General features: G+C 42.6%; 1 protein-coding gene across 1 annotated transcript in view; it reads right to left on the bottom strand.

Annotated features, from left to right (window-relative positions):
* Window positions 1-2205, bottom strand: part of LOC310739450 (rho GTPase-activating protein 26-like) — a gene marked incomplete at its 3' end in the record, with an annotated part of 50999 nt that extends 48794 nt beyond the window's left edge. Inside the window, exon 1 of the mRNA XM_083565376.1 lies at window positions 1249-2205. Coding sequence (XP_083421502.1) covers window positions 1249-1402 — 154 coding nt within the window. The 5' untranslated portion in view covers window positions 1403-2205. The remainder of the gene's footprint in view (window positions 1-1248) is intronic.
* Window positions 2206-12586: the final 10381 nt, after the last annotated feature.

Here is a 12586-nt window from a genome sequence, read left to right as displayed (position 1 = left end):
GGATCTTTGTAGCTGCTAGAACATAGATTAGGAACTACATTTGTTGTGCAGATGTTAAACGGAGCTATAAATAGATTAAATTTACATGTTTCTCTTGAATGCATGGTTGAACTTTGTCATGCATGTTTAATATCAGAATTGGATATTACACTTCTATTTTTCAAAGTGCTACAGAACAGAAAATTCATTCTTAAGAAAGTTTATGAATAACCTGTAACAGCAGCTTCTCAACCATGACCAGCCTCCACATCTCAGGAGGATTATTCTGTTCCTTAATTCTGACCCTCGACATTCACTGCATCGTGAATTACTGCCAACTTTTCCACCATCAATCAGTAACTGTTTTGTCTCATCATTTGGACGTTAGCGTAAATGTATTGCAGACACGTGTTGAGAATGACAGAGCCGTGGCTCGGATCTGTGAGCGTAATGAACAGCGTCCAGGCCTCAGCTTCTGAACCGAAGCCTCTCATTGTGAGCTGAAATAAAAGGTTGAGTGTGTGTTTATAAACAAGCAGGTAATGATCACTACTGTTCACTTTCTGTAGAGTCTGGAGCTGAACAGCAAACAGTCACAGTCCTGCTGACATGCAACAGAAGTCCTGCTGACATGAAAAGGTATTTTATTTGAGACCCACATTAGCACTGATAGAATCCGAGCTGAAATATCACAGTGTGGGAAAAAACGTGTGAATTTATTTTTAATGGAAGGAGTCTCCATTGTCAGAGGAACGATTTGAGGTTTTCCGATATCTTGGTCGCAGAGGAGTTTACAATTAAAATGTTTAGTAGGTGTTAACAAGAACTACACTGTGCAGCATTTAATGTAGCTAGAAATGGATATAGTGTACAAGTTCTTCTTGTAAATCAACAACTAATTTCCCAAGCAATAAAACACTTTCTGAAAATGAGTTGATGTTTCGTTTCTACATTAGCATGCATGTGTTAATACTCAACAGCCAGCCAGAGCTCAGTTCATATTAATATATCAATATGAGTTTAAGAACCTGGTGGAACAGTGGTGGAACAGTGGTGCTGCTGCAAAAACACTCAACCTAGACGTTTTTTATAAAGTATGAAAAGAACACAGAGAGCTGCTTTCCCTCTCTCTCTCTCTCACACACACACACACACACACACACATGATGAGTAACGGCTGGAGTGTGATATGGATCAGAAGCTTCTCCACCCAAACATTCGTAAAGCAGAAAGAACTACAAAGTGCAGAACAGAGCACGGATATCTTACTCTTGAGGGCCTGGATCAGAGCTTTCCCGTCCTTTATAAGCTCCTTGATGAACTTGTTGGTGTTGTCCAGCTCCAGCTCGTGGGACTTCAGTCTCTCTCGGAACTGAGGACTGTCCAGGTAACAGTCACTGAACTCCAGAGCGGGCAATCCCATCCTTCTGCTCTCACAGCGCTCAGCTCAGCTCGGCTCAGCTCGGCTCAGCTCGGCTCAGCTCGGCTCGGCTCGGCTCGGCTCGGCTCGGCTCGGCTCGGCTCGGCTCGGCTCAGCTCTGCTCTGCTCTGCTCTGCTCGGCTCTGCTCTGCTCTGCTCGGCTCTGCTCAGCTCTGCTCGGCTCGGCTCTGCTCAGCTCTGCTCAGCTCGGCTCTGCTCTGTTTAGCTCCGATCTGCTCAGCTCCGATCTGCTCAGCTCCGATCTGCTCAGCTCCGATCTGCTCTGCTCAGCTCAGCACCGTCAATGTCACCGCTCAGTGTCCAAGTGAGAAGAAAAATATGAAGAATATGAGGAAGAAGATGAAGGAAAAAAAACAGAAGCGCTTTTGATCGCGTGTTTGTTGTTTGAGCTCAGCGCGCGCTGCAACACGCCGCTACAATGTAACAACCATCAAAGCCGCATCCCAAAATACACCACTTCCGGAATACACGCGTGAGTCCAGTATCTTTCTCTCTATCACTCTTTCTGTCTCTCTCTCTGTGTGTCCTGAGACTGAATCAGGCCGTCAGGAGGGTCGCAGAGAGACCTGTGCTCCTCTCATGTCAGCACGGAGGAGGAGAAGGATGATGATGATGAAGAGGAGGAGGAGAAGGAGAGGTGAAGTCAAAGACAATCCTCACACTAGAATCCTCTCTTCGCGTTTTAAACGCACCGAGTCTCCTAATTGCAGCTCCAACCTACCACCACACTGGTAATCCGATGACTGATGCTCCCTCAACCAATGGGATCTCGGGATTCCATGAGCACAAAATCCGATAGGACGAGTGGAAATAACAAGAGGAGGGCGGGGCGATCGAGACGTTGCTTGGTCGAGAACCATGACGTCATCACAAAAGCGGGGATTTCGCCTGCTCTCATGAGGAACCACACGCAGCTGTGTTTTCCACAATAAATCAATCTATCAATCAACACGTTTTTTCAACAGGATTCTGGAAAGTGAGAAGATGCCTGAGGAATGGAGAAGGAGTGTGCTGGCACTATTCTTTAAGAATAAGGGAGATGTGCAGACCTGCAGTAACTACAGGGGAATTAAGTTGATCAGTCACACCATGAAGTTATGGGAAAGAGTAGTGGAAACCAGGCTGAGAGAAGAGGTGATCATCTGTGAGCAGCAGTATGGATTCATACTAAGGAAGAGCACCACAGACGCATTATTTGCTTTGAGGATGTTGATGGAGAAGTATAGAGAAGATCAGAAGGAGCTGCATTGTGTGTGTGTGGATTTAGATAAAGCGTACGACAGGGTGGAGAGAGGAGTTGTGGTATTGTATGAGGAAGTCTGGTGTGTCAGAGAAGTATGTGAGGGTGGTGCAGGACATGTATGAGGACAGTGTGACGGCAGTAAAGTGTGCAGTAGGAACGACAGACTGGATCAAGGTGGAGGTTGGACTGCATCAAGAATTGGCTCTAAACCCTTTCCTGTTTGCAGTGGTGATGGACAGGTTGATGGACGAGGTCAGACAGGAGTCTCCATGGACTATGATGTTTGTGGATGATATTGTGATTTTGTGGTGAGAGTAGGGAGCAGGAGGAGAAGAGCCTGGAGAGGTGGAGGTACATGCTGGAGAGAAGGGGAATGAAAGAATCAATCCACATGTTCTGCAATGTGCTCTCTGGAGAAAGGAGTGAAGGCAGAGATTCCTGTTCTTATCAAATATACCATTTGTGGACTTTGACTGTAGATCTGCAGCTCTGTAGATCCACCTCTATATATATTCTGGTGATTCAGAGATGCTTTTCTGCTCACCATGCTTCCAAAGTGTGGTTCAGTTATTATAGAATTCTTGTCAGCTCTGGTCACATGAATCTCACTGAATGTTTTTTGTTTTTTTGCACCACTTTTCACCTGAAACCATGTGTCAAGTCAAGTCAAGTCAAGTTTATTTGTATAGCGCTTTTCACAACAGACATTGTCTCAAAGCAGCTTTACAGAAAACAACAGTGAAGGTGAAGGCGTGCGTTTGTCCCTGATGAGCAGCCGTGGCGACAGTGGCAAGGAAAAACTCCCTTAGATGATATGAGGAAGAAACCTTGAGAGGAACCAGACTCAAAGGGGAACCCATCCTCATATGGGTGACATCAAAAGTTTGGTCATAAATCTTTCAACAATACAGAACAATTTGTGATCATCATAGATCCAGCATCAGCCTCTCCATGCCAGGGCCTTTAAACACTCGGCATCTACTTCTCCATGATCATCCATAGGTCCATAATCTTCACGAGGTGGGACGTGACTGGAGCTGGCCAAACCTCAGGATGCCTCGGGATGGGGAGAGAAAGAGAAGCAGTGGAGAGGAATTAGCGTAGCTGCTGTTCATGATATTAACAGCACAAGTTGATAATGTGCATGTGATCATATATTCTGGAGCACAAGGTTGTGATGTGATGTGTGTGATGTGTGTTATGTGTAGGCTTTGCTAAAAAGATATGTTTTTAATCTGCACTTAAACTGGGAGAGTGGGCAGTGACTGAAGTTCACTAAAAGTTCACTAAAAGTCCTGTCAAAAATATTATCAGATCCTTCTGGCAATGTACAAGCTGATTAGATTCCCATCTGAAAGAAAGATCTGCCTGATACCGAACCCTTCATCTCATACAGGAGTTCTGTCAAAACAACTGCATTTATCTAAAATTATTATGTTGGATGAACACACACACACACACACACACACACACACACACACACACACACACACACACACACACACTGACACATTTCTTTGCAAATGCATTGCACCAGCTTCCTCCTTGCATTTTGAAACCAGAGTAGAACATCTAAAAATACAATGCAGAACTCGAAGCTGAGAACATGATAATCATTTCAGTTGGTCATTACAGAAGAAACATCACTTGAAATCATCAAGCAGCAGCACTGGGCATCTGAGCACCAAATAACCATTACAATTCAATCATCCTTCTCACAGAGAGATCATCTACAGGGAGCTTCTTATTGTATCTCTCTAGAATGTGTGTCTAGAGCAGTCCTTTGGAGTTCTACCAGAAATCTGGAGAGTGTCATGGAAACTGAAGTATAAAGGAATCATTTCTGGACAAACAACACAAATGCTTCCACTAAAATGATGTGTTCATGAGCAATTTAGAAAAGAACAGAATCCATGAATCACATTGAGAGAATTTCTGATCTTCAGAGTCTCAGAGCTGAGAGAGCGTTCTCTCTCCAGACTTTCAGAGGATGGTTCTGACATCATTCCCAAGATTCTGTTTGTAAGCTTTAAGTAAATAAAAGTAAAAAGCTTGAAGCCTGGTGATTCCTGTTTCAGTGTCCAGGTCTGAATATTCAGAACAACTTCAAAGTGCAAATGATGAGGGTTTTTTTTTTATTCCTCTGAACTGAATAGAAAGAAAATAAAAACGTCACGTGTCTTTTTTACTTTCTGCTGTGATTGGGGAAGTGGGAGCTCAGTGGTTAAGGCTCTGGGTTACTTATCAGAAGGTTGAGGGTTAAAGTCCCACCACTGCCCAGCTGATATTGTTGGGCCCTGGAGCATCGTGACGGAACCTGGCTTCCACACGTCACTGAGATACGTGAAGAAAAAATGTCACTGTGATGTAAAATACATACCTCTTTCTTTCTTTCTTTCTTTCTTCCTTCCTTCCTTCCTTCCTTTCTTCCTTTCTTCCTTCCTATCTTGTATTGTCCCTGTGGTTCCTCTGGATGTTCTTTGGGATCTTTGTATGTGATTTGTTTGTATATTTCTTCGGTAATTCAATTTATATAATGTCTTTTTATGATTGTTATTTGTTTTGCTTCTCATTGTGACTAGTTTATTTATTTGTATTTGTATTTGTTTGTTTGTTTGCTTATACTAGTCCACTGAATGTTGTTTCCTGGCTAACAGACTTTTCCTGCTATTGTGTGTGTGTGTGTGTGTGTGTGTGTGTGTGTGTGTGTGTGTGTGTGTGTGTGTGTGTGTGTGTGTGTGTGTGTGCGCGCTTCACACTATCTCCTGTCCCTCAGTGATTAAACCAGTGACTGCAGCATCATTAGTGAACCTGATGTTGTTCATGTTCGCAGAGAGATAGATTAACACGTACACAGACACGTCCTCAGTGTCACTTTATAATGAGTAAACTGTCTAGTGTTTTCCGGACTCTTGCGCCACCCAGTGGTCATTCTGAGAACAAAACACCCGCGTGTGTGCGCGCATTTGTTTGTATATTTGTATGTATGGGTTTTTCCTTCACTACACACTTGACATAGAGGCTCTTTTTACTGAATTATTTGGAGAACTAATGAGAAGAGAAGAGAAGAGAAGAGAAGAGAAGAGAAGAGAAGAGAAGAGAAGAGACAGGAGGTGGAGCTGGAGGGAGCAGAGCTGAAGATGTTGAGATGTTCGTTGGGAGTGACGACGATGGACAGGATTAGAAATGAGTTTATTAGAGGGACAGCGCATGTAGGACGTTTTGGAGGCGAGATTAAGATGGTTTGGACATGTGCAGAGGAGGGACATGGGGTATATCAGTAGGAGAATGCTGAGGATGGAGCCACCAGGAAGGAGAAAAAGAGGAAGAACAAGGAGGAGGTTTATGGATGTGGTGAGGGAAGACATGCAGGTAGTTGGGGTGAAAGAGGCAGATGTAGAGGACAGGGGGGTATGGAAACGGATGATCTGCTGTGAAGACCCCTGATGGGAAAAGATTAAAGAAGAAGAATCATCTGCCTTTTGTTTATTTGAAATGTTATTTGTTTTTTAGCATTTGTGCTATTAATGTTCTCATAATAAATTCCTGTATAGAACCATATTGCTCTTGATGATGACACTGGCTGTAAGATGTTACTCATTTACTCTAGAGACGATCCCCTTTCTCATATTCAATCCCCTTTTTTTATTCTGGGATTGGATGGATTGTGATTCTGGATATTTGGATGGTGAGATCTCTCACTTGTGTCTTCAGAGCTCTGTGTGGTGTAAAGCTGAAACACACATGAGATAAACTGCCACATGCACATTTACATAAAGTCAATTCTGCTGAGGTGATAAAAGGAAACCAGGTCTCATTTCTCTCCAAAATTTCCCCCAAAAAGTGAAGGAGGGGAAAATAAAGTGATCCTGCTGTAACTAACGTTTAAAGAACAGGAACAGAGGATCCCAACACGAGGATGTGGTTTAATGAAGACTCCTTCTGTAACTCTGTCACTGTGGATGAAAGCGTCTGTTAAACACTGTAAATGTAAATGTTTTGACCACATGTACGACTGAACACACTGGAAAGTGTCTCTCCACAAAGCAGTGAAGTTGATTACAGACTTGAAGACTTCAGAAGACTGACGTCAGTCTTCTCTCGTCTCTCCTTTCGAACATCAGGATGGAACACTGCTGCTGCTGCTCAGTCCCATGAAGGAAAGACCTCTGGCCCTGATTCAGCATGAAGCCGGCACGGCTGGCGTACGGCATGCGACCCGAACACGGCCAAGTGAGCCAGTTGTTAAGTGTATTATTCGGCCCAGATGTCAAATATAGAACTGTGGGCCACGGACGTGTGTCTGTTCTTCTCCCAGAGTTCAAATTCGAGTTCAGATATTATAGATATTAAGATGATAATATTTTTATACACACAGCTGTTTCCCCTATTACTGTTTCAACCGTGGGTTTATTGCTCCCCATCAACAAGGTTTCATCAAACAAATAACTTTAAGTATGAATAATGGCAATTTTAGATCAAATATTTATGTTCATTTAATTATAAAAGCCTTAATAATGTATAATAACATTAAACTTAATTCATAATATCTTTAAACCTTTTTATGCCCAAGACAAGGACAATTAATCACACAGAAAGAAAGAAAGAAAGAAAGAAAGAAAGAAAGAAAGAAAGAAAGAAAGAAAGAAAGAAAGAAAGAAGGAAAGAGATGTAAAAAATCCAATTAAGTCACATCTGGAACAGTGTAATTGTTGGTGGGTTTGCAGTTTTTACCTGATTGTAGTGTCACACATTTAATTTTGTGCCTTTGTCTGTGTGTAGTCTTGTGATTTAACTGGTTGGTCTGTTTAATGGTTTCGAACGTTTTAAACAAGAAAGAAATAAATCTAATGAGAAAACGGCTTCCAGAAGCTGCGCAGTTGAAGAAGTGAGGCACTGATGCACTCCTGCAGCTGCACTTCACTAACCGGCGTGTTCTTCTCACATCTGGAGCAAAGCGCCTGAAGTTTGGTAAATGATCATCGAAACATTTCTATATATTTAGTGTGACGTTGCTTTATTGGATTGTAGGGTTAGTATAGTATAGTATTTAAATGTTACACGTACGTTCCAGCGGCTGTGAGGAGAAACCACCTGACGTCTTCAGCCACAGAGAAGGAGAAGGATTCCAGCAGTAAACTCGGCTGTATGTGGCCCTGGATGGAGCTGGTGGCAGGAGAGAGAGGATGAAGAGAAAAGAGAATCAGGGAGAACAACAGGATAACGGACTTGTGATTTGTTTGGATGTTGAGTTTTGTGCACAATCCTGCTGTTCATGGATGAAAACATAGATGTTCAAGAGCTTTTTAAAACTTCGCATTCACATCGAAGCAGTGATTTTTTTAGTTTTTTGGTAAAAAGGTTAAATGTTTTGTTTGAATGTAAAACAATTAATATTAGTTTCAGAATTCTGTTGTATTTTTCATCTGGGTTAAAGGTGTGTATAAAGTGATGATTAAGGGTTTGTTAAGGCTGACATGTGGAACCAACTTGTTTGAGGACCAGAATCGTGCCAGTGATGGTTCTACATTTAGCTGAGATGTAGCAGTGCCGTGGGCCGTATGTAGCACGAGCTCCAGAAACCAGACCTTCTCCAGTCATTATTTATTGTTGTGATTTTTCAATGTGGGGTGTTTGTGTGTTTGTGTTGTAGTAGTGAGGAACACGTTTTCAAATGATCTGACCTAACACTGAGCTGTGCTGACGTGAACATCACCTAAAATCTCAGCACTCTTTCACCTGGAGCTCACTGATACAGCTGTTCGTTCTGCCTCCAGCTCACTGATACAGCTGTTCGTTCTGCCTCCAGCTCATTGATACAGCTGTTCGTTCTGCCTCCAGCTCACTGATACAGCTGTTCTCTCTGCCTCCAGCTCACTGATACAGCTGTTCGTTCTGCCTCCAGCTCACTGATACAGCTGTTCACTCTGCCTCCAGCTCACTGATACAGCTGTTCGTTCTGCCTCCAGCTCACTGATACAGCTGTTCATTCTGCCTCCAGCTCACTGGTACAGCTGTTCTCTCTGCCTCCAGCTCACTGATACAGCTGTTCGTTCTGCCTCCAGCTCACTGATACAGCTGTTCATTCTGCCTCCAGCTCACTGATACAGCTGTTCGTTTTGCCTTCAGCTCACTGATACAGCTGTTCATTCTGCCTCCAGCTCACTGATACAGCTGTTCTCTCTGCCTCCAGCTCACTGATACAGCTGTTCGTTCTGCCTCCAGCTCACTGATACAGCTGTTCACTCTGCCTCCAGCTCACTGATACAGCTGTTCATTCTGCCTCCAGCTCACTGATACAGCTGTTCTCTCTGCCTCCAGCTCACTGATACAGCTGTTCGTTCTGCCTCCAGCTCACTGATACAGCTGTTCACTCTGCCTCCAGCTCACTGATACAGCTGTTCGTTCTGCCTCCAGCTCACTGATACAGCTGTTCATTCTGCCTCCAGCTCACCCCCACCAGTGGAGTGTTGGGGCAAAGTGAGTAATTCTGGGCAAATAGTATGAGTCCTATAAAATGAGTCCTGTGGTCTAGACCTTTAACTTGATAAACCCCAAGATTGTGGACGTGGTCCAGAGAACATTCACAACACACACACAGAAGGCTGGAGTATATTTAGCACTTCCAGTAGTGTGCTGGAACATATTCAGTGAAGCTTCTCCTCATCATGCAGAGAGTCCGTGTAGAGAAGATCCAGAATCACATGTCAACATGTTTACTTTTAATTCTTTATCATTTGAAAATAAGGTCATGAAAATGTTAATTTCTGATATGAGAGGAAACATGCTGTATGATGATGACAACGCTGACGTGGATGATGTTTCACACTGATCTCTCTGACATGGGAGGAGATCATCTCCTTTAATTCTAAACAATATCATGAAAATCATTCAGATGATTGAGTTTCAGATAGAAGCCAAAACTGTGCTGAAGTAAAAGTCAGATGTAATCACAAATTTACACCTAAAAATTCTCATAGCGGTTTAAAAGAAGTTCATGGAGCTCAACCTCAACCTTCTCACTGCAGTGAGGTGATGAACCATCTTCATACACAGAGAGAGAGAGAGAGAGAGAGAGAGAGAGAGAGAGAGAGAGAGAGAGAGAGAGAGAGAGAGAGAAACAGAGAGAAAGAAAGAGAGAAAGAAGAGAGAGAGAGAGAGAGAGAGAGAGAGAGAGAGAGAGAGAGAGAGAGAAAGAGAGAGAGAGAGAGCGAGAGAGAGCTACAGCACTACCTGCACTATGCAGCAGGAGAAGATTCATCAGCTGATCATCTAATTCATGATGATTCTCCATCGTTTTTACTGTACCTGTGATCTGATTAGTTAATCTCACTGGAGTGACGTGTGGTGAACAGTCCTGGGCTGCAGGGCAGAACAACAGACTTTTGGGATTTGTAATCAGTACTTTGAACAAATATACAGTGGTGTGAAAAAGTGTTTGCCCCCTAAACCTAATAACTGGTTGGGCCGCCCTCAGCAGCAACAACTGCAATCAAGAGTGTGTGAAAACCTGCACTGAGTCTGTTTCTGCGCTGTGGAGTAATTTTACTCCACTCATCTCTGCTGATTTGTTGTGATTCAGCCACATTAGAGGGTTCTTCAGCATGAACCCCCTTTTCAAGGTCATGCCACAGCATCTCAATAGGATTCAGGTTCAGGACTTTGACTAGACCACTCCAAAGTCTTTATTCTGTTTTTCTTCAGCCATTCAGAAAGGGAAGTCTTCCAGGTCCTGAAGCAGCAAAACAGCCCCAGACCATCACACTACCACCACCATATTTCACTGTTGGTATGATGTTCTTTTTCTGAAATGTAGTGTTACTTCTACACCAGACGTAATGGAACACACACCTTCCAAAAAATTTTCCACTTTTGTCTCATCAGTCCACAGAGTATTTTCCCAAAGTCTTGAAGATCATCAAGATGTTTTCTGGGAAACGGAGACGAGTCTTTGTGTTATTTTTGCTCAGCAGAGGTTCTGGTCTTGGAGCTCTGTCATGCAGACCATTTTTGCAGAGTCTCTTTCTCATGGTGGAGTCATGAACACTGACCTTAACTGAGGCAGGTGAGGCCTGCAGTTCTTTGGATGTTGTTGTGGGGTCTTTTGTGACCTCTTGGATGAGGCGTCACTGGGCTCTTGGGGTAATTTTGGTCAACTCCTGGGACGGTTCTCCAATGTTCTATGTTTTTGCCATTTGTGAAGAATGACTCTCACTGTGGTTCTCTGGAGTCCCAAAGCTTTAGAACCGGCTTTATAAGCTTTTCCAGACTGATAGATCTCAATTACTTTCTCAATTACCATCAATACATTAGTTTGATGATCTGAAACATTAAAGTGTGAAAACATGCAAAAAAAATAAGAAATCAGGAGAAAACTTTTTCACACCACTGTAAATATTTATGAATGTAATTTTGTAAAACTATTCCATATTTTCAATAACATGGAAGTGAAGCGTAAATAAATACAACCAAAATAATATCTAATTTCAGTAATGAAGTAGAATTCCTCAGGTATTTTCCACCTCCAGGTAAAGTCTTCCAGTGGTTGGATATTAGTTTCACACTTGTGTGTGTGTGTGTGTGTGTGTGTGTGTGTGTGTGTGTGTGTGTGTGTGTGTGTGTGTGTGTGTGTGGTATTTCTCTCAGACATTTCTAGCACTACAGCTCAATTTCCAGTAATATGATTTTCTCGGAGCTGTAGCCACATGGAAACTCGCCCTGGTGTGGGTTCAGGCCTCAAATTCTTTCTGTGCTTCTTATTTGCTCTCCTGCTCTCCAAACCCAAGACCTGAGGCTTCACAACACATTTCAGATTCGCAGTTTGGAGAACATGAGTGATACAGGACAGCTGGTTCAGTGGTTCACAGTGTTCCGTGTAATAAACTGGAGCTTGGAACACAGATTAGTGCAGACTGTGAAATGATCCAGTGTGGTGGAGTAAATATCAGTCAGCACTTTATCAATGCTGATTGTGGATTGTTGTGAAAAATGTACATAAAACTTCCAACTTCAGAATCTTGTGTTTGAGTTCAGCAATAAAACTACACTTTATAGTTTTTGGACACCAGACCATAAGATCTATATGTGCTTTTCAAACATCTCCTACCACATTTAGTCTTCTTTTGCTGTTATAATAAGCTCCACTCTTCTTGGAAGATGTTCCACTAAATTTTGTGGAGATTCATTCTTCCACAATGGTGTAGGTGAGAAGGTGAGGAGGTTCCTGGGGTGCAGTCGGTCTTCACATTCATCCCAAAAGTGTTCAGTAGGGTTGGAGCTCTATAGCAGGAGATCTTCCATGTCAACCCATGGAAAGCAGATCTTCATGGAGCTGGCTTTGTGCACAGGGGCATGGTCCTGATAGAACAGGTTTGGATCTCCTAGTTCATATAAAGGCAAAATTTCATGATACTGCTTCCAAATACGTCCGATACAATTGTGTGTCTCCAGTTTTGTGTAACAGTTCGGCCAAGTGTACATCTGTAGATAGATAGATAGATAGATAGATAGATAGATAGATAGATAGATAGATAGATAGATAGATAGATAGATAGATAGATAGATAGATAGATAGATAGATAGATAGATAGATAGATAGATAGATAGATAGATAGATAGATAGATAGATAGATGCAGGGTCTTCTGATTGGTTGGATGTGGTTTGTTGACAGCAACAGGTTGGCACTGGGACTCAGATCTGGACTTTGACGTGGATACTGTAGATCATGCACCCTTTTTGTTTGATTACTGCTCCTGCACTGCTTTGGGTTTGTGTTTGGGAAGTTGGTCCTGAAGAAAGGTCAAGTTTCTCCCAAGCTTGTTTTTTTTTTTTTTTTTTTATCAGGTTCTCTTGTAACATCCTCCTGATTTTTATTTCTCTATTAATTCTATTACATTTTAACTGGAGGTTCTCAGAAGTGTTC

Source organism: Silurus aristotelis (genome assembly GCF_946808225.1).
Source record: "Silurus aristotelis genome assembly, chromosome: 16".
NCBI lineage: Eukaryota > Metazoa > Chordata > Actinopteri > Siluriformes > Siluridae > Silurus > Silurus aristotelis.
The sequence above is the reverse complement of the archived record's forward strand: the minus strand, read 5'-3'. Positions and strand labels throughout refer to the sequence as shown.